Here is a 25162-nt window from a genome sequence, read left to right on the forward strand (position 1 = left end):
TGAGCAACGTAAGGATCTGTCAGCTGTTATTTGTTTAGATATGAATATACGGGCTGTGGCAGGTCTACCGAGGAGGTTGCATTAATTAACCCACTGCTCTTTTTTTTTTTAATACGCACAACAAAAGGATTATAAACTAATCAGTCATTCTAATCCTCGCATGGAAAACACCATCCATTTCACTACCGGTGGCCGACAGTAATATCACTGTTTAAATATGCAAGAATGCAATAGCCGCCGCGCAATCAACGGCGGCGTAATGACTTACGAAAGAAAAATTATTTGCAGCTTATAATTCACTTTAGGAGGAAAATAACTTTCCATCATGCATGAGGTTTATTGAGGCTGGATTGCGAGGTCTGAGAGAGGCGAGAAATGAGGGTTGCCATAGCAACTGCACAGCAAGTTGATGGGGCCAGTGTGAGAGAAAAGCAGGAAATTAATGAAGTTAAGAACACTTGGTTTTTGCCTATGGTATCCTTTATGCTCCAGCATGAACGCTGCATCGAATTATAACAAAATGTCTCCTGTGTTATGGTAATAAAGACGCCGGCAGCATGTTCTGCTAGTTACTGTGCAGGGTTTCATTTTTCCCATGACAACTGTCAGACTACAACAAATGCAAAGTGTCAAACACTATTATTGACATAAATAAGGAACATCAAAGAGATAATTGAAATGCATGTACATTTTAATTTAAAAAAAATATATATTTTTTTTTTTTACATTGTTGCCCTGCATGTTGAAATAGTGTTCAAAAAAATCCACATATTCACAACTGTCAGAGACTGTGTACAGACTCACGGACGCTGCTGAACGTGGGCTGTGCTCCACACTTTATGTAGCAGATAAAATCAATGTCCACCCACCCGGTTTGGTTGACCCAGTAAGACTCGGAGTCTTACGGGGAGGAATTCTCAGTGAAATCGGATCGATACCCGCCGACTGCGGTGGTTCTCCACAACCTCCGTATCTCAGCAGCACCATTCATTCGCGAGCACATCTCACCAGGATACTATCAAGGGAACGTGTTGCGCTTTAAATGTAAAAAGAAAATCCATTCATGCAACCAAACGGGGAGATTTGTAACTTCTATATAAAGATATAAACCACAAAGTCACATCAGTAACTAAATAAGGTGTATTTATAGCTTTTCTATGTCTGAGATGTTTCCAAAGAGCAGAAACATGATTAGATATTATTCATTTCCTCCTCAAGGTGAGGGCAGAAACCCTGCGGTGTTCTCTCACCGCTCCAAATGAATGCAAGTTAACAGGCAATAATGGGATGACAAACCAGATATTTTATTTGGATCGCAGTTGGGACTCTGAGGGAACACAAATACAATCGAATTTAGCTTTCCACGTGTGATCCGCTTCCCCCCCTGGCCGTTTGCTTGGTGTTATTTACTGTAGAGGATTCAGGATTCTCCTTCATGGCTGGAAGTGACAGAGGTGTTTGTGTCACAGCCAAAAGGGCTGCGGGTGTTTTCTCTGTGTGAGGGATTAAAGGAGCAAAAGAAAGTGCTCATGTGTGTGATCAGCTTGCATAGTCGCTGAATCCGAGTCGGCTCCGTACCGGGGAGCTCTTATTTATACTCCGGCGCCGCAAAAAATAGATTCCCTCTGTAAAAACTGCATGAGCAACACGGTGAGAAATCACTCAGGAAAACGTGTAAGAAATTATTTTCTGCTCTTTAAATAAAGCGCCGTGGCAGAGAGTTCAGAAAAAAATGGAGCGTGCACTGAAGCAGATGTATTAAAAAAAAAAAAAAGTAAAAGAGGGGGGAATTTATTGCTCTCTGACTGAGAGGGAGGAACAGATGGAGAAACTCCCAAAACTAACAAATTTTAGCTCCCACTGAGAGGAAAAAACGGCACGGTCGTCATCAGCACTGGTCTGGCTGCCGCGGACCTCGTGCATCCTGCAAGGCGGTGGTCATTTCAGGTACGATCCGATGCTTATTTGGATGAACGGCGGTATAACCACAGCACTGACAGACTGCAGAGCCACGTGGGACTGTATCATCTAAGTTCTACATCATTTTACAGCAAAGTAAGTGCACCATGGGAGAAAAGTGGCACTAAAAGCTTTCGGTTAACTACAGCCACACACCGTGGATATGAGGCCTGGCGCTCCCCTCATCTTCTGAAACAAACGCTCTCTCGCTCCGGGATGAAAGTGATCTCTGTCTCACTGACTATCATGCAGCAGTGGCGACAACAGACATAAAAGGGTGTTTTTGAGCGCGGCGGGGTCTGAAGAGACGCGAGCAGAAGAATGGGCTGAGCAGAGAGCAGCGTGGCAACGCTATCAGATCAAGGCTGTGAAACCCAGGAGGTGATCCAGTGGAAATAGGTGGAGGCTCCACGTGGCAGCAGACAGAGGATAGACATCAACTCCCACAAGGCCGTCTGGCAGCTTGGCTCTAAACACGAGCAGATTCTCAAACACACAGAACTATCAAGGAGTGGGAATGTTTTCTGTTCGTTTCCCCCTTTTTCATCCTCAGGCCGGGGATTCTCTGTTAAAAATAGTTCACGTCTGCAGTGAATGAACCGAGCGGAGTCCTCTGGTTGTCTAAAAGAGCTGCCAGATCCCCGTCGAGTTGGGCTTTGGACACACTCTGAATCAGTCTACGGTACCTCCCAGCATCCACCAGAGGGCTCAACCTCTTCCGGCTCCGCTCTGAGTGCTGCTGCCACGCCTCCCGGCACCTCTGCAGCCCCTCGGCAGTGCCGGTCTCGGGTCTTTCCTCGTGCCCCCTCGCCTCCTCCGCACTTTCTTCGCAGAGCATCGACGCCACACCCTCCCTGAGTGACTCCAGCTCCTTCTCCAAGGCCAAGGCGAACGTCCGGGCCGCGCCCTGACCTCCGACGCCCCTCACGGGCCGGATGGTGCAGGAGGCCGGGAGACGAGCCAACAGCGAGTCCAAGAACTGGAGCATCTGTAACTTGCTGCAAAGCAACAATAGAGCCGGTGCGAGTTATTACATCAAATATGGTACGATACATTCTAAAAAGACTGGAGCGCTTTGAAGTCTTCTTTTTTTTTTTTGTCAGTCAATTCACAGCCGCCTACCTGTTCAGAGTTTATTTGCAGGATTTGTAATTTTAAGTGCTCTGCTTGCCAAAGAATCCTAATCTCTTTGATATTCAGAGGAATATCTGGCTGACGTACATCTTAGTCAACTTCAAAGCCTTGTCAACTTTGAATCTATTAATATAAATTGAGTGGGGCCAACCTCTACTTGAACCACCTTTCTTTTTTTTCTTCTCAAATCAAGCTGAATAACTCCCTGGTGGTCAAGTCTTAACTCATGCACCCAGAACAAGAAGTTGAACCACAAGAAATCTATATTTGGGGTTTCTTTCTAACTTTCTGTCAAAATAGCAGCGCTTCAGCTCGTGCAGACTGAAAGAGAATCTTAATAAAACAATGAAAATAACAGGCTGCAGATTCCAAATGTTTTGACTTATTGCACTGTGGAGTTTTTCAGAGAAGTGCAAAGAGTATTTTGGTGTTAATTGTTCTTTTCAATGTTTCCAAGTTCCAAATTACAGCTATGTTACTCATATCAGTCAATAAATGTCAATTACCTGGAATGAATGGACAGGTCTGCCTGGAACGGGGTGATCTGATGCCAGTGGAGCACCATGGCAGCAGATGGTCCAGAAGAATTAGACAGCAGATACTGAGGGCTCGCTTCGATCTTCCTGAAGCCCGCCCTCTCCTGAATCCAGCCGTTTATATCACCTAAGCTGTATTCAGGGGAGTTTATGTGGAAGACCCAGAGATCCAGCACTGCCAGGAGGCTCAGCAGGTCCTCTCGAACCTCGTCTGGGTGGAAAAACAAGACAATAATGAACATACATGTGTCAGGACGATGATCTACAGGCCCAGACATTTGTATTTTCACCTGTGTTGAGCTCGGGGCTTTTCAGCAGCTGGGTCTGAAAATCATTATGAATGTCTAAATCAATTTGACCGCAAAAAAGGACAGCTGGTGGTGAGCTGCTGGCCAGGGCCAAGGCGTCTTGTCTCTGGGTGTAATGGAGCATGACACTGCACTTGACACAGGCAGAGTTCAGCAGAGGTGTCAGCTCGGTCGCGGCAGTCACAGCCAGTCGGCGGGTGTTGAGATCACCGGGTCCGCTGGCATTGTGATGCCTGCTTCTCTTGGCTGCAGGCTCTGGGAACGCGAACGCCGAGGAGGAGGAGGAGGAGGAGGAGGAGGAGGAGGAGGAGGAGGGGAGGTGGAACACTTGGCTCTGGGTCTGGATGACCGCGGGTGCGGAGTCCTGGCCCATCATCTCTGTCAGGATGGATAAGCTCACACTGGCCAACGATCTGCAACAAAAATACCACGTTTTTTTTTTTTTTTTTTTTTACAATTTAGACGATAGAGCTGCAAATCAGATACATGACAATAACCCGTGGCTGCTTGCGAAGTGATTAGCGGCAATATATTTCCAGATGGCGAGATTACATCAGCTGTACAAGTGCTTGATTTAAAAGAGCAGCGCCGGGGCTCTGGAGGCTTTTCACTGCCAGGTGTGGTTTTCTCATACATGCTTTCAGATGGGAAAAAAAAGAACAGGTGAATGTAGGGATCTGATAGCATCTTGTTCCCTCAGAATGAGCACAGAGAGTTATTAAAAACTTGTTGCCATGGTGACCTCCGAGGCACACGGCATCTGGCTTGACGTCGGGGGCAATCATAGAGGCAAAAAAAAAAAAAACGAGCGAGCGGCGCTCGTTCAAGGACATCAGGTGTGAAGTTTCTTTCCTTGAATGTCTAATTGGTTTAAAGATTCCATTAAATGATGTCTGAGTGCTGTTGTATTTCTGTATTTTGACATATTCATGCTTAAAAGTATCGTTTCGACGTAAGATGAAAAAATAGATGTATTTCTCTTCTGACAAATTTATTCATCATGATATTTGCATTTTAACAATTTAGTTCAGATCAGGAGTTAAAGACGTGCACACACAGCTGGACAGCAGCATGGCTGCTTGGATCATTTGAATATCATATTGCAATCCTCTCTATATTTACCATGCACACACAAAATCCACTCAACCTGATGAAGTGATAAAGCGCCGCTTTCAGGTCGAAGGGAATCGCTAAGTGTTTTCATCACGGCGCGATCAGTATGCTGTCTTTAAAGAGGCCGACGCCTCGGGCCAAACGGCGAACATAATCTCCACGCAGAAAAGTAAACACGATCCAGTCGAATTAAATCTTAAACTGTGCTTACTCGGAGCTGTCAGAGTTTAGCGTCACTCCAACAACCAGTTGGTCCGCGGTGAGGCGATGCCACAGCTTATCAATTCGGGGTTTTGAAGGCGCTGGTGGTGCGTCGTGCATCTTGTCATCCGAGTCCTCGTTCTTTGACTCGTCATCACTTTCCCACAGAGCGAAGAGGCCTTCCTAGAGAGAAAGAGCAAAGACTGTAATCAGCAGTGACAAGTGTGTGACAGGAGTGACAGCAGTAGCAGTTTATGCCAGACATTTCAATTTGTGCAACAGCCATTTAGGCGCAGGAGACTTTTTACAATGTCGCTTGGAAACAATGAGCGACGCTGTAATAAAAGGTTGTCTGACCCCGGCCTCGCAGAGGCGACTGTCCTGCTGCTTCCATGCACCTGAACGTAATCAATGCATCACTATCAAGCTCTGCAGAAATCACAACATGCTAATCACTACAATCGTGTGGCGGCGTGAAGAAGAAAAGCCTGGCATATTAAAAATACAGTGGGATACTGTTTTTTTTCCCCATGGAATTTATGGAAATGTGCAAATATTGTCCCAATTTGTGTCCAATTATTGCACCTAACTATAAACTACAGAAAAGTCTAAATGTCATCTTTTCACATCTTGAAGTGTTCATAACAAACCAAATTGTATGACACATTTCATTACTCAATGGCACTGGAAACAAAAACAGTAATTATTATCCAAATAAATAAACTCTATGATCATATTTTCTTTTGTTGGCTGAACAGTCGAACAAAAAACAAATCCTGAAAAACATTGTTCCAATTTAATTGATCTTATTTCCTGCTGGTGATATTTCAGACTCAGCTCCATATGTTATGTTAGTTTTTGTGGCATAACCGTGAATCCCACAGCGGCTACCTGCTCGTGCTGTGTCACCGCAGTCTCTCGGTCTGACGCCATGTCGGTGAGAGTTTGGACCGCCTGCTGCAGAACTCGCTCCTTCACCCGCAGCTCTTCCTGAAGCTCTTGAAGAATGGTCATTCCGCTCTAAATTACACATCATATTTCAGAGACAAAGTCTGAACGCATAGTAAAGAGAATGGCATAAGGTACAAACGTATATGTACACATCCTGCAAGTATTAAATCTGAATTTTAAACATTGTTCCACACAGTGTTGGAACAGTTAGCACTCAGCTAAATGATTCTCAAAAACATCCATTTTAAGTTAATCAGGAAAATCCAAGTTAATCAGAGTTAAGCAGAGTTAACATTGGGTGTATGGAAGAATACACCCTGGAAAAAACGTTGTTCCTTCACAGGCCTAACAGAGGAACAGATAACCATACATCCACATTTACACACACGGATGATCAAAACAAAAATAACATGACGAGCGTAAGAAAAGCCTGAGCACAAAACTGTACAGATAAATGGAGAACATTCATACCCCACAAGCAAAGGCCTGGACTGGAGGCAAATCCAAATCAAAAAACTTAAATAACGGAGAGCTAAATTATTTGTGAATATTTGCTCTATTGCATGACTTCGTCTAAGTTTGATGAGAATCTCAGGAAGACGCTAAGTGCTCCTGAGCACTTCTCCAACATCACTGGCTTTTCTGATCAACCTGTTGAGTGTTTGTAGCTGCATCTCTTAGCCTTCATCCCACACACACAAAAAGCAAGCAACTTAGGCCTTTTGCTGAGATTCAAACGTGCACACCACTACACCGCTGCGATGCCCACTGAGTTGTAAATTCAATGAATTATTCAGCCACTCCTCTAATGTGCCATAAGAGCTCACCTGTAGTCTGGACTCTAAAGCCTGAAGAGTGAGGAGGTAGTTCTCTGATGTAGGAGCGGGGGTTTTTTCGGCTTCAGTGTCCTGACCACGCTGAAACATGGATCATCAATAAGACATGCTGCTCTCTAATGTAACAAAGAAGAACATGTTGTAGCGCCTGTCAAGTAGAAATAGTTCTTACGGAATATGAAATACCGCAAAGGTCAGTGATGAGAAATTTTTCCAATGGCTGTCCCACTTTACTTTGATCGGTGAAAAAGAGCAGCATCTGATCTGTTCCACATCCCAGGAAGTCGTCCACGTGGACGGAGCTCACTCCGGACCAGGAGGAGGCGATCTGGAAAAAGCATTTAGAGAACATTAAGCTTGTTTAAACCTACAGGTGGAGCTAAAGAAACAGAATATGATTAAAAAGTAAACTGCTTTGGGAATAACTTCTACATTCAATGTAAAGTAAAATGTCTTCAGCACTTTGAAAAACTTTGAGACGTTTATGGGCTTCATTTAATAAAATAAGAATTAAATTTTAGAAAAAATTGATCACAATTTAAGAATTATAATGTTGCTTTTCAAGATTTATCAAATGAAGAATAAAACAAAGTGTAAATAATTTCAGTTTTTGTATAATAAAAGTAAATATCATACAATTTTCATGTGTATGTGTTATATTACTGTTGTTACAGTTAGATATGCAGAAATAACAGATCATGATGGTCCAGCTTTACATACCTGAAATGTTTCCTTCCATACAGTGCATACGTGTCCCTGGTGGAAAAATATGGCATACAAGCAGCCATTTCTTCCCGTGTGAACTACCTGGATACATTCGGGCTGCTCAAACGGTAGTTCACACGTATCTTTCACTGCTGCGTCTTCAAAATAGACAAGCTGCCGACGAGAAGTAGCAGCAACCACTGCACACTTCAGCACACTGTCCACACAATCCACTGACAGCACCAAGATGCTCTGTGTGATGCAGATGTAGGGATGAGGTAAAACCACAGTGCCATCAAAAACTTGTCCATCCTCAATAGTGTATCCAAGGGTTTGGCTTCTGATCTGCTTTTCTGAGCACTGATCTGAAGACCTTTGCTGCCCAAGAACTAATATCTGTGCTTTTTGGAGAGGTAGCTCTGATATAATCGTGTGTGTCAGCTGAAGGGGGATCTGTTTCACTCCTCCTGTCTGTAGAGAAGTATAAAACACACTGTCCTCATGGCTCCACAGCACTGTGGGTCCCTGCAGGATGGAAACCTGCTCTTTTAATTTATAGGGGAGTTTAAAGTCGATGCAGGGCTCCAGCTGGTTCGAAGTGTTCAGGGTGAAGAGGGTGTACTGGAAGGTGCCCCTCTTCGAGCATGTCTTGGTGACTAACACACACGGTGTTGTGACTCTGCTGCGAGAGTCAGCTGCACATTCGCATTTCACAACACGAGCCGGTGTCTTCCTGCTGATGACAGCTGATCCTTCGCACGCCTTCGCCAACGAGTTCTCCTCCCGATCATACGAAAAGCTGCGGAATACCAACTCGCTTGTCGCCCTGTCATTTGCCACCGAAGTCTGTTTGCAGTTAAATAAGATTATCCTTCCACCGAGGGACAGCCAGTGGGGATTTCTATACAGATCTTCCATTATGTAACAGAAAAGCGCCGGGTTCCTACCAGATCCGATTCCTTCTTAGCGGCGGCTTGAGTTAGCGTTACTGTGGCGTTAGGGACGGCCACTTTCATGAAATATGTGTTGTCAGTGTAGATAAACAGAGAGGAGAGAAATCGGTGTCTAAACTTTCATGCTTGAAGCAGCGCGCCAGTCGAACCCAAACGCTTCCGGTTGTTCCAGGTGCATTGTGGGTGAGAGTGTGTCAACAAATGAGTTGGCGTTTTAATTTTTTTTTCTTTTAAAGAACAGCGTGTGCCCTGTTTTTAGAAACATCAGCTGCTCTATGAAGCAGCGTGTACAGTGACATTTAGCGCAGTGTGACTTTTCTCCTACTTGTTTGGTGAAAACAAACAGCTCAGCGGAGGGGCGTGGCCACGACTGGAGCCAAAATGGTGGCGACAGGACGCCGGTTTCCCACTCCGCACTGATTCATCCAGGCACTTCAGTTAGCTAGCTGGCTGCACTCGCCAACACGGAACTGTCTCAGAGCTGAACATGGCTGAACTTGATCCACAAGAAGCGGGGCAGGTATCGCTAACGGTCGTGTCTTTTTTCCTGTAAATCGTTCCGTGAAAGCCCATGACTTGAACAAACTCTTCTCTTGACAGGACCTGGAGAGAAAAATCGAGGAGACCAGACAGAGATTCAAAAATGAGTTGCTCCAAGGTAATATGGTCAATTCGAAAAAGCTGGTATTTAACTTTACTCATGGGTTCAGGCGTCTGCTTATTTGAATGGATTCAAATATTCCATGTCAGGTGTCCTCTAGCTGTTTCTGTTGCTTTTCGCCAGGTTGGTAACACGCTGACCTAAATGCTCAGAGCCTGGATAAGCTCCAACAGATGAGCAGCTAACATTAGCTTTGCACTGTTGTAAGTCTGAAATAACAAACTATAGACGCAGTTATTACCTGTAAGAATCTCCATCTGAGCTTTAAGCCCAGAAACAGCACAAAGTGGGTCAAACAGTGCTTGATGTGGTTTGTGCAAACGGTTGAAAGTGAAACCTTTGTCTTCATATTGTGTTTGCAGATTCATCAGATAAATATGACTCCAGGGATGTGGAGAGGCTTCAAACAGACGATGCTCTGGTGGAGGGATACCTGACATGGAGGCTCTATGTGGTTGATGATGCCTTGAAAATGATTGATGAAAGTCTACAGTGGAGAAAAGAGTTTGGTGTGAATGGTAAGAGAACTTGCTAAAGTGTAAACATTTGGTGGCCTCGGCTTCCTTCTGTGTAACATATATCTATAATATTCCTGAAAAGTATCTGATTGTTTGTGCTAAGGGAAACATTTATTCGGTACTGTGTAAGTATTGAAGTTCAATGTCCAGTCCTGCCCAAAAGATTTGGCATTGCCATATTTAGATGTTTACAGTCCCGCAGCGCTCATCAGTCGTGATCTTTGTGCTTCTTTGAGACGAATCCAAACAAAGTGCCTTTGTCTGTTAAACGCCCATATTCCCATACATCGACACAAACAACAATCCCCTCTGTCTGTTCCGAGGGATTTCACAGAGCTGCGATTTGTTGGTCTTTAATGCAGCAAATCTAATCTTTCAAGGAGTTGTTTTTTGGAAATGTGGTTTACTTGTGTGATTAGTTCAGTTAGAGTGTAAGGCTTTGTCTAAATGCTATTCCTTCTTTATTTCGTTTAGTGACACTTGGGTGTGCTATTTTCTGTCAGCTTGAGTAATTTCAGGAAGACCCACTTTGGGGAAACAGGATTTCCCACCAGTTTGCTGTTTTAAAGTGAAAGAAGTGACTTCCTCTGAAAAGTCAGATGATACTTGCCATGTAGTTTAGTTTGTTTCTATTTACTCCCACGGAGAACAAAAAGGTCTAATGCGGGGATCAGCAACCTCTATGAAATTGTTTTCCACTTCAAGTTATATTAGAGTTTATTTGTTGCAAACTTTCTGAAGAGTTAAAGTTTCAAATGTTTCAACTGCGCACTCACTCGGTTCCTGCAGACCTACAGGTGCCTGTGGCCAACTCAAACACTACAATGCAGGAAAACCTGATTGGCGTCAGTAATGTTGTGTTAAGCTGTGTGTGTGTTTGTGTGTGTGCCTTTTTGAAATGAAAGAGAAAGAGCACCACTTCCCAGTGTGCTGATGGCTTCATGTGTGTTTCAGACCTTAATGAGAGCGTCATTCCCAGATGGATGTTTGAGACTGGTGCAGTCTACCTCCATGGCTACGACAAAGAGGGCAACAAGCTCTGTATGTAAACATGCTCTATCTGACTATTACAGCAACACTTGAATGACAGTCAAAGACGAGACCTTTTTTTTTGTGTTCAGTCTGGTTTAAGGTAAAACTACATGTCAAGGATGCAAAAACCACCATGGACAAGAAAAAGTATGTTGCCTTCTGGCTGGAGCGGTATGCCAAGAAAGAGCCGGGGATGCCGCTGACCGTCGTGTTTGATATGGCCGACTCCGGCCTCAGCAATATAGTAAGTTTTATAGTCGTATCGTTGAACTCTTCTCTGCTGTAATCTTACTGCTTCTTGTTCTCAAGATACAGGTCTCCTAATCGAAATTGTTGTTACAATTAATGTCGAAAAGATTCACGTGTGTGATTTTTAAGAGGCCACCCATTTGCTGTGACTGTCACTTGAGTGCTGTTGAGCATCCTCATATTTCTTTCTGTTTGAGCTGTGGTCTTGCACGGACTGATGCTCTTCAATGGTTTAACACTTTGGAGATTAAAGTAACCTTTAAATCCTGACGGTCACTTGGAGTGGGCTGTCTAATCCGCCGACTCGCCGTGTTCCTTGACGGAGCTCTCCGTCTGCGAGCGCGCGCCGTTCTCCTGGCCGCCCGTCGGAGGAGCCGTTCAATTAAAGACAAATAAACCAACACGGGCGCGGCAAAAAATAGCCGCGCAAAAATAAACAGCTCTGCAATCCAAATATATAAAAGAAAATAAGAATATCGGGTTGGAAAGCAGCCTCATTGAGTCATGTTGGGTGGCAGGATGAGCCAGAGAAGAGGAGCCGGTTTGATCTCATTAAGGCTTGAGAGTGAGTCTCCTGCATAGCAATGAGGCTTCTGTCCAATTATGGTGCCTGGCCAGGATATAAGGGCTGTGTCCACTGACATATTGGCTGTTTGATCATTTTAATTAACAACGTAAGCAAGGTGAGCAATTATCGTCACCTAGAATGACTCTTCTGCGTGTTCATGCAGTCCTCCCGATGGGTTTCCATTTAAACACATTCAAATCATTAACTTTGTTTATGAGCTAGTTTTTTAGGATAAGTGTTTAAAAAAGAAAAAAAAAAGTGATTGTGACAAAACATGACATTAAAACAAATGAGATAATTACTTGTTTTTCAAATTGTTAACAGAATTGCATTGCAGCACGCAATATTTGCAAAATAACATCCTCCAGACTTTATCTAAAATTATCTGAGAGGGACTGAGCAGCAAGTCATTCAGAGGAGCCGGTAATGAATTTTTATTTAAGAATAAGTAGGTCGCTTCCAGTCCGGAGGCAGCAAAGAGAGAACAAGCATTCTCCCCAGTGAAAATTATTTGGTCAAGCATAATTTGCACCAAGCTTTTTGTGCGATTCTGCTTTGTAATTTTTTTTTTTCCTTTTCGCTTTCAGGACATGGACTTTGTGAAGTATGTGATAAATTGTTTTAAAGTGTATTATCCAAAGTTTTTATGTAAGTATTATGAACGTTCAATAAACATTATCTACATTTGCATATATTTTTCAACATTAAAGCATAATGTTGCAGTAAATGAAACAAAAATCCTAACTAGACTCATTTTTTTAATGCTTTCAGCCAAAATGATTATCGTGGATATGCCTTGGATCATGAACGGTAAGATTTAAGTCCAACAAGCTTATTTTTTGTTGTCATGTGAATCACTTTTTTTTAATAAGTTGACATTTTAAGTATGAAATCTTTTCATTGCAGCTGCGTGGAAGATCGTGAAGTCATGGCTGGGTCCAGAGGCCATCAGCAAGCTGAAGTTTGCATCCAGATCTGAGGTGCAGACCTTCATCGGGCCCGAGTACCTCCCCCCTCACATGGGCGGAACGGTATGTTGTTATATGGAAAATATCGAAGCCCGTTCTGTTGATTATGCTACTGTCAAAGTGTACCGTAAGACCCATGCTCTGATACCTGTTTGTGCTCCAGGATCCCTTCAAGTACAGCTACCCGCCGCTACCCGACGACGAGTTTCAAACGCCCATCTGTGACAACGGCCCCATCGTCAGCGAGGACGACGCCGAGAGCAAAGAGGGCGAACTGGAGAGCAGAGAAACTCTGGAGGCCAGCTTCAACTCCGAGATTGTGACAAAGACAAAGAAGGTACTTCTCCTCTCAGCTTTATGTTGTAATGATTAAAGGGGAAAAGATGCGCTGCAAGAAAGTGAAATAGGAATGATTCGTATTAAAACACATCTGCTGCTCATGCTTGTCATATGATTGAGGTTCTCTGAGGTTATTTTCATTTTCAGCACTGCAGTGGCGTCTCTTCCTCATTCTCAGGATTTGCTCCTTATCAGATGAAATCCGACATAGATTCTTGGTGTTTGCTCTCACGTTCTCCGAGTTGAGCCTGACGTTACAGCCTGTAATCAGCCTGTTTCGGGGGAGCCGGCGTTCCGATTTAGTCGTCATTAAGCCCTCGCTCATTGTCTCGGTGAAGGTGACTCCTGATGTGTTTGGCTGCAGTTAAATCCCACAAACAAAAGCCTTCGCTTCACAAACGCTTCACACTGCCTCCCCCCCCCTCTCTAAATCCTCAACCGGCCCACGGGGGTTTATCACGTCAGTTACTTTAAGAACTTGCAGGCTGTTGCTGGATTCCTGTTTTCCAGCAGCGTTGCAGCAGCATCTCTGAGACGCCCCACCAGCTGAGTGTTCCGTAGCCGGTGTCACCGTATTGCTCACCGGTCGCTGTTGGGACTAGAGCTTACGCCATAGATTTTACTCGCTCCCCACAGGACGATCCAGTCTTTAACTCATAATCTAGTTAGCTTCTTTTCTAGCTAGCGGCGTGCGCGGTAACGGAGGGGAGGGTATTAACGGAGCCGATTTCAGGATCAGAAACGGCCTGTTGAAGAAAGCCCTCCATTTGCGCTCGCTGTTTTCCGGAGCGGCGGTTAATTCTCTCTGCTTTGCGACGTCTTGTTGTGGCTGTTGCTTCCTCAGACTCGAGGCTAACCTACACGTGACTTGCCGCGCTGAGATGAGACGTTACCGCGGTTTTGCCGTCTATAGGGAGCGCGGCATCTCTACCTGAGGGACCGAGCCGTGCTGTGTCACCCAAAGCTACTCCCATGAGCTTCCTAAGCCTCGTCGAACCAACAGTGCTCCTATTGTTAATAAATACCACATTGGATATGCACAACAGATTTAGATTTCAAAAGCGAGAGTATGCAAATCATTTGTTGCCTCAACATTAATCTACAGGCACAAGTTAGACTCTGTTAATGCTCTTACTGTAAAGCATGAAATCACACTGCACTCATTCTGGGATATTTTTGGAACAAAAACCACGAGTCCGTTCTGTAGAACTCCAGAGAAATGGTGCACAGCCCGTTTTTTTTTTAGAGCATTATTGGCTTAATTTGATTTCACAAACCGCTATTGCTGGCACTGCAGTCTTGTGAGGTGACTCCGTATCAAAACGGTCACGTCAGCCCTGTGGGGAAAGAGGAAGGCGTTTTTCACACCAGCTTCAAAGAGAAGAAGTTATGACGTCTCTCTGGTGTGACGATTCAGCCAGCACAGATGTTATTATGCATAACATAGGGGTGTGTGTCGGCATACACTGGAACACGTGGGGACAACGGCATTTCAACACTGAACGGTGAATTCAGATTACTCTTTGATGTTTATGTATCTTCTAATACTGCTTTAAAGTCGCATAAATATGAGCCCCGACTTCTGTGTTGCCCAATAGATATGACCACATATTAACTTCCTTACAAAGCAGTAGTGAAGTATGGAAGCTATTAGCTACTGGACGGTGACCAAATAGGAATGGCTGATGTTTAAAGCAAGCACAGTGGAATGAAAAGTGAGGTTAAATGCTTGCGTTGAGATGAAAGGAGACCAGTAATGAAAGGTTAATAAGACTGCCTAAAGGGAAGCGGTGGTTTTAATAATGGGTTAATTAGTAGTCTCTCCTTTTCTTCAAAAGAGAGGAAATTTCAATCAGGGCTCACTGAGAGATTTGATTTCGCTGCCAGTGTGTGAAATGTACTTGAAGACTTGTCTGATTGTTTTCCACAGCGCTCCTGCTGAACTTTCTATTTCCGACGCAGCTTTGTCTAAATAAATAAAGAGTCTGTTTCCCCTCCCGACCCCCACCCTAATCGCCTCCACCATCATCACAGCGCCCTCCCCGTCTGAATTCTTCTGGGCTCCGGGAAGCGCCGCGCTGATAACTTGACGGCTTCGGGAAGTTAATTGCATCTCTCTCTGTTTTGAAACAAGGGCTGGTGGTGAGGCAGTGTAGGATCACGGCCTCACACGGAGCTCAGGAAGATTTCCTCTGCGGCCCGCGAAGGCAGGTGTACCCCACGTGACTCCAGCTGCTGTGGGTACACCTGCCTCGCCGTCCACCGACGCCCATCGCCACACGGGGACGCATTCACGATCCGTCCTGGACGTTTTCCATTTCAATTTGACCCCCCCCCCTCCCCTCTACTGTTGAACCACCAAATTTCCGACCCCCGTTATCAGGGGGACGGGGGCTTAGAAGCAGCTAGCTTATCGTTCGCACAAAGTCGTGCGAACGATGAGCCGAGCCGGGCAGTCATTTCACAGTTTAATTAGCTCCGACAGAGGCTAACAGTCGCCAGTGTCCATTACCGATTTCACATTCTTTGCATCTTCTAACCTCGTTTTATGAACTACTTAGATAATTACTGTAAAATTGCAGTAGACCATGTTGTTAATCCGTAGCACTGAGTACTAAACCACGCCTGCCTGTGAGGCAACTTTTCTACAAAAGCCGTCTGTGCCTTCTCCTCTAACACCATCATTCACTAAGCATTTGACTTGAAAAAAGCTAATGAGTAAGACAATCATAATTTGTGCCTTAATTTGTACTGTAAGAAAAGAATTGCAGCTCATTTTGAACACTCCTAATCAATTTCTGTCTTTATATTTTTATATCTTACACTACGTGTAGAAATCATAAATCTCTGTAATTTTAGTTTTGTTTTAATGGTCTCATTTCATTGCATTTCTTTTTTTTTTTTTAATCGTGTTTGTGTTTCTTTCAATGAATTACTTTTAATCTGTACAAACTTTTTGTATGAGCACTAAACTCAGAAGCGTTGCTGATGATACCCTCAACAGGGTAACTGCAGGTTCAATCCTAACATCTGCACTGACCGATGTACAATTTCAAAGTGTCCTTTTTAATTCAAAATTCTGCATGTTTTCCAGTTTTTACTCCAGTGATTACCCAATTGTGTTGATCTTGCTTTTTCTTCTTTAAAAGTGATGAATAAATAGAAAAATGTCATCAGCACCTCATTATCTCTCCATGTCTTCTTTGTGGCGGTTTTTCTGACGGTCAGCCGTTAAATGAAGGCGACACATTCTGTTGCTAATCCGAGCAAATTACACACTTCCCCACTGAGTCAAGCGTTTCTTATCACATGTAGTTCCCACTCACCTTTGACCCAACCCACAATCCCCTTCTTCCTCTTTCCCTCGCCACCCACCACCTCACGTGAAAGCACCCATCTCCCCAACTGCCCCACGCTATTTATAGCTCGATATGTGCCATCTGCTGGACGGTCTTGTGATTCGTGTCGGGACTATTTGGGACAAAGTTTGAGCGTTTTGTTGAAATCAATGTTTACGTGTGAGTGTGAGGGTTTTCCCCACTTGAACTGCTTTAACAGCTTTTGGTGTGTGTGTGTGTGTGTGTGAGAGAGAGAGAGAGAGAGTGTGCTGAAAGTCATGAGCTTGCTGTTTTTCGTTGATTCTGCATTTTCACAAACACGTGTCTTGACGCCGCGTCCTACATCAGGAAAACCGCCAAGAGTCGAGAGTCATGAGTCATGAGAACAGTTCCTCAGTGAAAGAACTTCTTTTTTTTTTTTTCTATTTTCTCCCCATTGGAAGATGGCATTTTCATGATGTAACCTTTCGCCATCATTTCACAAGAGCAGCGGTCATTACAGATGAGTCCGGGCTTTCATTAACTGATAGCTTTCTCTGTATGAGGGCCAAAGGTCACTTTTTCATATTCAGAAGAGGAACCAGATAAGGGCCACATGGTTACATTATCAGTGCTGCAGGAGGGTTTTTTTTCCCCTTTCCTAATTAAGCGGTCTTTGTTGTTTCAGGTGAATTTCCTGGATGACAGTTTCAAGTCAGAGGACGGCGATAAAGTAGACACGAATGCGCGAACCAGAGGTGCCAGGAAGCCCCTGACCACCTTCAAAGGCCCTCTGCTAGACGTCAGGTGGGTCCCGTGTTTGAGCGCCCTCGCTTAATGGCTCGCCTTGATTGCTTTACTGAGTGAACAGGGAGCCGAACCTGCAGCCTTTCTGACTGGGGAACAGCCTGTTCTGGATGAATTAAGCAGGATGGTCTGCAGTATGTTCAGGAGGTCACGTCACGCTGAAACACCTCCTCTGATGCTACAAAGAACTCATAAATATCCAAAAAAATATTCTTGTAAGGTCTTGAGGGGTTACCTGAAGCCAAGATCTTGAATAAGCACACATCACAGGAAGCGGGATGAAATCAAAATGCACCGCGGATTCGATTTTATCTATCTGACCAGGGGGGAAGGTCCCGGACTCTCATGTTGACGTGTGTGCCTGTTTCCATGGTTACCGGAGTATTTGCATAAACACCTAAATTGGTGCCTCAGCAGATGGATATTACCATTTGGGGAAAAAAAAAAAAAAAAAAAACGCTCGAAATGCATGTATGGGCTCAAAAATTCAAATGACAGCAGAATACAGATCTGTGTCTGAACCTTTGGAGACCCTGCTTTCAGACCGTTTCCACCTGGTTGTTCAGCCTTCGCCTTGTTTTTCTGAACAGAGCTGTAGCTGTAGAGCCTTCTGCACCTTTCCCCTCAGTGACAATAACGTGCAGAGAACCTGACTTCTTCGTCCTTCTTCTCCAAGTCGTTTGCGCTTTGTGGACTCGAATCCAGAGAGGTCAACCGCTCCCAAAAGCACGGCTTGGTTTTGACGAGTATATTAGGAGTTTATCTACTAATCCATCATCTGCTCTCAACATTTCCACCAATTTCGCTTTGGCAAGACTCTCACAAGCATGTTCAGCACATTCACTCTCTTCCCTGTTGAAACGGACACGGAGATCATGGATGAAGCCGAGGTTTCTTACAAAATTACTGTTTCAGACTATTATGATACATTAACTCACCGACTCCTCGGTGAATGTTGTGTGCTCCACATGCAGGGAGAATTTAAATAGCCTCGTACATATTGACAGAAAAGTAGTTTTCACCTATCGACTCAAAGCCTGTGGTCATTATTGATGTGTTTGTACCTGTTTATATGTCAATTGATCCCTCCGCATGTGGGCAAGAACTCAGGATGCCTCCAGTCAATCGCTCATTGAGTAGAAAAGAGTTGCTGTTGTTAATTATTTATTACAGAGCCACGCTAATTAGCCAGGAACGCTACCCACTGATCAATTACCTATAAAGCCGAGGAGCACCCTTCTCTCGCTGTTCGTGTTGTCGTGTGTCTCAGAATCGGATTGAATCGTCACCGAACTGAAAATGAATCACTGAGTTTAAAAATAGACGCCACACAATGATCAGGTTTGTCTGCGAGTGAAACACACAGCAGTGTTTACACAGTCGTATCGCCTCATTTTTGGTGAAGAATGTCAGTTGTGGGGGGTTTTTTTTGTTTTTTTTTTTTTCTTCCACAGCGTCTCGTCTTTGATGTGAGGTTTCTGGCAGCTCTGGGCTATGTATTACAGTGATAAACAGATTTAAATGAGCCTTAAATGCAATTATTTCTCAGCGCTGCGTTAGCCGCGATTCGAGGCTGGGGGCTTTGGAGGCGAGTCGGGGTCTTTGATCTCCTGTTTGCCAGAGGTTTCCAGAGCCCGAAGACTCACTCAGAGCTCAAACTAATGGCTGACGCTCCAGCCGGTTTACTGCGAAACAGAACACAAGGACAGGAAAAAAAATGAAAAAAATCTTTGTATTTAACTCTAAACCGTGAAACAAAGCTAAGCTGCATCGCTGGGAAGCCTTCCACATGCAGAGCAGATATTATAGTCCGCGCTCGTGCTGCCTTCTCGGCACAGTGAAAGTCTCATAAGTGTTTTCTGTGCACAGAGGTCAAAATCATCACAGTAGCTTCTGTATATAACTGAGCTAAGGCTGTAAACGAGGCTGGAAGAACGGAGGCTGACCAACAAGCAGCAAAGTGCTTCCTGTCTGGATTTGAAACCACAGATTTACTTTGGTTTTCTTGGTTTTGCAGCTGGAAGCAGTAAGCCATGGGGTTTTTTACATTTGAAATTGGGCTAGAGCACATTTGTCAAACTTCTTTCTCACTAGATGACAATCTGCAACAGAAATATTAAAAACTGAATATATTTTATGTTTTATGAGACACTTCTATTATTTAACATAATTTACCGTCTTTCTAGTTACACTCGCACCTTCTTTAGAAGCAGTTAATCCACTAAGTGTGTTTTCAAAATGCGGACTATTGGCTCAAGAGAGTTTAATCTGGCCTGGGATGACATTTCAAAGGAGATAGAAACCGCCAGTTTTCCATATCAGTCCTCTAAACTTGTCGTCTTGGACCACTTGCTGGGTTTTACCTGCTTTTACAGAGCAAGTTAGAGAAGCTGTTGCTCTCTTGTTACCAGTTTGGCCCAATTAGGGCTGAATTGGGCAGCTCTGGACCCCTGAGCTACGCTGTTGCTGTTCCTTTGCTGATTATTGCATGGACAGATAGTCTGATTTGGCTTCCTTTGCACCATACAAATCCATGTTCGCTTGTATTTCAGCATGAAGGGGTCATCTGGCTTTGATTAAGCCGCCGTGCACTTTTGAGCACAATTCTTAGCATTTGATCGTCAACAAACTGAACATCTGCGTGATCTACCCTGAAATGTCACCAGGATCTAATTAGCTGCAGTGATAACAAACATTTCTGTCTTGGATTTCCTCTTAAAAAGTCACTGAACCTGCCGGAATGTTACAGTGAAGCCAAACACACAGACGGTCAGTTCAGCGGCGTAGTTTGCATTAATGAGATTCATACAAGAGAAACGAGTGGAAACTTTGTGTCCGATTGCTGATTTTCTGAAGTCTGAACCTGAGGATTTTGACACAGGCAGCTTCTTAACGACGTGAGCTTTTCCTCTTCTCTGTCTTTCTGCAGCCCTGCAGAGGAGCTCAGCTTCGGTTCCGGGGAGACGGAGAAGAAATGCCTCATTATCCTGAGCAACGTGACCAAAAACCAGGTGGCCTACAAGGTGAGGAATTGAGTCGTGAAGCTAGAATTTCCTCGTCTCGACATATTGTTGACTAACAGTTGAATGTGAACGCCGTCAGGTTCGGACCACGGCGCCGGAGAAGTACCGCGTGAAGCCCAGCAGCAGCAGCTGTGAACCCGGAGCCTCGGTGGAGATCGTGGTGTCCCTACACGGAAGTGCGTACGCCACTTTAAGCTCTGCGCCGCACTCGCAAATGCTGAACCTCGGAATAATCAAGCGGGGCTCGGGTCTATCAGCGCGGCAAAGTGCAGGCAGCCCGCTTTTCTTCGCCTGACATGCATATTTCAAGAGTGATAAAAGAATCATCTCCCTAAAACAAACCATCAGACGGCTGACAGAAGCGCGCGAGTTGAAACGCTTTGCGGCCTTCAAGCGCTGAGATGTCAGCTGCAGGTTATGATGCGCTCAGCATCGCCGAGAAGAATCAACGCAGCCTATTTCAGGGCTGCTTTCTTTTTTCTTTTTGCTCCCAGCTTTTATGCTGTGAAGTTTTTTTTTCTTTTTTCTTTACTCTTTCAGACTGTCATGTCTAACAGCAGATCCTTTGAACATGCCCCGTAGGTTTCTCTTTTTAAATGGATTTAAGTAGCAGATAACTTATTAGTTGTAGTTTAAGTCCCACAAAGTGAAATATGTTTTTGTTTTTTTGTTTTTTTGTTTTTTCGTCCTGCAGGTTTTCAGGCCTCCCTACAGGACCGGTTTCTGGTGATGGCGGCCGAGATGGACAACGCCGGATCGCAAGATCTCGCCCAGTTCTGGAAAGAAGTACCAAAAGCCAAGATTATGGAACACAGGTGCGTTTTATCGTTCCTTCTTACACACTTTAGCGCACTAAAAAGAAAGATTAAAATTCATGGAGGGAAGCTGGAAGTATTTTTGGAACCTTTCATTGCTGCTTTGAGGTGAAACTCACCTCCGTTTGAGAGTGCCGGCCAACCAGAGGCAGATCGCTGAAATGGAGTTAATCCCCGTGCGGGCAGGTGTAATGCCAATAATACCGTCAATGTGTTCCAATTACATGAACCTTCACCGGGCGGCAGGCAGTGAAAAGCCTCTTTAAAATTAATTTTCTAATCAAAAGTCAAGGTGCCACAGATGAGCAGTCAGGAGCGGACTGACTGTTCGGAGCAGACATTTGTACCTGCGCCGCTCCTGAGAGGCTTTAGAGGAGAGAGGGAAGAGAGCCGAAAGATCAATTTATGAACAAATGTGAAGCACATGTCCGTAGCGGGACGAGCAGCTCCTAATTTGCATCCTTCCCCCTCTTCAGCTTTGTCCCACCTCATTTCCTGTCGTACTGTTCTGTGTGTAATGTTCTGTTTCACTTTGTTAGTGTTTTGAGGTCCGTTCTCTGAACAGCGAGTAAACACACCATCAATCTGTTCACTCTCTGTTGCGGCGCTCTGCTGTTTCTCCGCCTCATGTGTTCTGCTCTTTCCGACAGGTTACGCTGCAACGTTCTGGAGAGCGTTAAAGCGTCGGTGAATCCTCGGCGGGACAGTTTTGTGGAGCCGGGAGCCGGCGGGCAGCAGGAGCTGAGCACAGCGGTGAGCTGCAGCGCAGCCTCGCACTCCCTCTTATCTGTATTTTACAGTAAAACATACTCCGACAATCAGGCTTCCTCCCTGCTTCATATTCATATGAAACACACGAATGTAGAACTGTTCTTGGGTTAATGTGTTGTTGGGAGTTTCCTAACATTTTAAGCTCTGCATCCGTTGGACCAGTTTTCCTAACGTTCGGTACGGGAGTGTCGGCAGGACGGCTGAACCGGTTCCTCTCTCTGCAGCTCATGCGGGTGATGGCCTGCAACTCCCGGCTGGAGCAGAAGCTCAACACGTGCGTGTGGGTGCAGAAGGTCCTGGTCGGCCTGGTCTTCATCCTCATGCTGCTCAACCTGCTGTGCCTCTACCTGCTGGGCACGGCCGGCCCGCCGTCCTGACGTCCGAGCGCCTCCGCCGGGCACGGACCCACGGACCGGTCCTGAAGCGCTCCTCCTCCTCCTCCTCCTTCCTACAGACTGTTCTCATGAGGAGGAGCGGGGCCGGCGTCACAGACAAGCAACACTGTGGAGTTCACATAAGAACAAAGACGGATCCTCTCCTGCAGCTCCGCAGTTAATCTAACAGACGGTTTTAATAGTGGAACATCAAATCTTTTTGTTTTGTTTTGTTTTGTTTTGTTTTTTTTAACCGATCCAGATAAAAATGTGTATTTATTGCATCAGCCAAAATATGTAGGAAAAGATTAGTTATTTTTTGAAAATAATGTATAATTTTTATATGACAAATCTTTACGGTATGAAATAAACACATTTTGTCAATGGATGTTTTGACGTTTGCAACATTTCTCTCCCTGCTGTAATAGTTTTATTTATGTAGAACCTGTAGAAGATGCTCATTGAAATGAAGAAATCCATCAGAGATTCATGTTTATTCATGTTCTAAGATGCTATTCTGTGAAAGAAATTTAAAATCAGTGTCTTAAAACGGGTGTTAAATATGCTCACGTTAGATGAGGTCACATTCCAGCTGCTGTGTTTTAGTAGACCGTCCATTGAGACGTCACAGAAATCAATTCAATGAAGGATGGAAGAAAAGGAATCAAACACACAAAAACAAACAGCTTTGACACACTGGCCGTCCTTGTCAGGTGGAGACGTATCATCCAGTAAGAGTGTCTGGTTTTGCATAAATACTCCCTCTCCTGAATCATTATCACCATGATGTCTAATTGAAAACCCTGCAACACGTGACCTCTTTAAACTCCTCACTGAGACCACAGCCGAGCCGCAGGAGATCCCGGCCGCCGCTATCTCCCCGATTTGTTTTAATTACCCCAACGCCGAAGTAAAACTAAAAATACCAAAGCAATTATAACGACAAGGACACGGCACGGCCCACTTGTAGCTTAGTGGGGAGCTTCTCGTATCTAAAACGAGATCCGGCTCGATGGCAGTGCGGTCATTAGACGCGTGGCAGTAACATTAGCAGTTTGTTCTCAGTAGGTGGTAGCGGCTCACATCTGAGGGATCATTAGAACGATTCCTGCAAATAATGAATGAACTAATCCCACTTTGATTATAAACACGGAGCCGTCTGCGTGTGAGACTCGGACGGGTTTTCTCTCATGAGCCTGTTGTTGAGTGGAGAGTCTTGATTTCGGATCGGTGCGGTTCATACGACTTCTGGGAAAAACGGTTCGTGAGGATTATGTGCACGAGCCGGAAGCGACAAACAACCGCCGGTCACGTTAAGCCCGTCGGGGTCAACGGGGTGATCCCAGCAGAGAACGCACTGCCGCCAGGCCGTCACAGGACAAACACTCCGATTCACACCTCTGGATGATTTAGAACCACTAGTTGGTATCAAAGTCATGTTTTTGGAGTGTGGGAGGACATGCAAACCCCACACTGTACGGACGAGCTCGGCCTCGAACCCACAGGGAGAACATGCAAACACCTCGAGGAGTGAAAACCGAGCAGATCAAACATGATCCGGTTATTTTTCGTGTTCACTTTCACCCGTTTCTTTGTTTTCCCCCACAGGGAGCTGCTGAACTCAAATCATCTTCGCCGCAGCGTCGTCCACTAAAGCAGAAGTTGCGTCTCTTCATCACACGACTCACGTTAAAAACCACTCTGCTGAAAGCTGTTTTGTACAGAGAATTATTTTAAGCAAGCGTGTGCGCTGGATTCCAAATGTGCTTTTTCACTTAAATCCTCAGTGAGAAATGCATTTGGCACTATTTGGGTAGAAAGTGCTGAAAAACGGAGGTGGTTGGTGGGGGAAGGATGGAGGTTAATGGAGTGCACGCCTCCAGAGGCAAAAAGTAAAAGCTTTGGTCTCACACATAGATGGTTTGATTTTAAGTGCTTCTAAGTGCCGCGCGGCACCCGAGTAAACCCGGGAAATCGGTTCGCATGCGCTGCGGCGAGAAAAGCAGAAAAGCAGAATCTGGGAAGCCGCGATGACCGAGGTGGAAAATGACAGGGCTGGTCACGTGGCGGAGGCTCACAGACGGACTGGTTTCTCCTGATTGTCTGGTTGTCACTAATCACAGCATCACACGGACGCTGCCCGTCTTTTCCAGCTGCTGCAGGAGTCCCGAGATTGATTTTACATTAGGTACAGGTTAAATCGAAAGCACGTGTGTGTGTGTGTGTGTGTGTGTGTGTGTGTGTGTGTGTGTGTGTGTGTGTGTGTGTGTGTGTGTGTGTGTGTGTGTGTGTGTGTGTGTGCACCAGGCCCCTGGGCGATCTTGTAACGTCTGAGGGGATGATGATTTAGTTCGGGCTCCAAACTGGGCCGGAGGGGATCAATAAAAAGTTAATGAGAGCCGGATTTAACTAGCAGTGTGTGGGTGACGGCTGCAGTTGATGTCCACAGGTGAACCAGTGTTACACACACACACACACGAAAACACACACTGGCCTTTTCAATCATCTCCCTAAACGACCTCCTGAAATCAATGCTCACAACACAGTGGTGGTAAACATGACTCATTTACAAGAAAAGCAATAGCCGCGCAACCAGAAACCAGATTCCAGTAATACTCTCTCCCTCACACACACACACACACACACACACACACACACTCACACTGTGGTGTGTGTCAGCCTCACTGATTGGCTGGATCTATTGGAAAACACCAGAGGTCAGCGAGGCCTTGAAGACGCAGAGAGAGAGAGGTCAGCGAGGTCGCAGGCTGCTTTCCAAACAATATTTACGTGAAGCGTGTTAATAAAACCATTGAGGAAATCAGAAGAGGACGGCGGTCGCTCGCTCGCTCCATATTTCTGCTCGGAGACGTGTACAAACAAATGATTACCATAAAAATCGCCCGGCTCATTGTGAATCCTGGATTTAGGCGCTCTGCAGAAGCGCTGACCTAAATAAACAGTTTGTGGAGAGACGGAAGTGGGAGCATGAATGATGCGAATGGCCGCCGTCTCCTCGTTTCA

The 25162-nt window shown here is 45.0% G+C and overlaps 2 protein-coding genes across 2 annotated transcripts; one reads left to right on the plus strand and one right to left on the minus strand.

Annotated features, from left to right (window-relative positions):
* Positions 1-1792: 1792 nt before the first annotated feature.
* fancb (FA complementation group B) lies at positions 1793-8784 on the minus strand. Its single transcript, XM_030111969.1, has 8 exons — positions 7759-8784; positions 7211-7366; positions 7030-7119; positions 6143-6271; positions 5262-5434; positions 3920-4350; positions 3600-3840; positions 1793-2957 (listed from the first exon to the last, which is right to left on the minus strand). The coding sequence occupies exons 1-8, from the start codon at positions 8659-8661 to the stop codon at positions 2528-2530; spliced, it is 2553 nt and encodes an 850-aa protein (XP_029967829.1). The 5' UTR covers positions 8662-8784; the 3' UTR covers positions 1793-2527.
* Positions 8785-9093: 309 nt separating this feature from the next.
* mospd2 (motile sperm domain containing 2) lies at positions 9094-22537 on the plus strand. The gene is made up of 15 exons (XM_030111409.1): positions 9094-9216; positions 9297-9354; positions 9720-9875; positions 10830-10916; positions 10997-11151; positions 12312-12372; positions 12496-12534; positions 12631-12755; positions 12856-13029; positions 17037-17155; positions 20085-20178; positions 20258-20354; positions 20873-20993; positions 21644-21746; positions 21989-22537. The coding sequence occupies exons 1-15, from the start codon at positions 9184-9186 to the stop codon at positions 22139-22141; spliced, it is 1575 nt and encodes a 524-aa protein (XP_029967269.1). The 5' UTR covers positions 9094-9183; the 3' UTR covers positions 22142-22537.
* The last annotated feature ends 2625 nt before the right edge of the window (positions 22538-25162 follow it).

This window comes from Salarias fasciatus, chromosome 16, assembly GCF_902148845.1.
Source record: "Salarias fasciatus chromosome 16, fSalaFa1.1, whole genome shotgun sequence".
Taxonomy (NCBI): Eukaryota; Metazoa; Chordata; class Actinopteri; order Blenniiformes; family Blenniidae; genus Salarias; species Salarias fasciatus.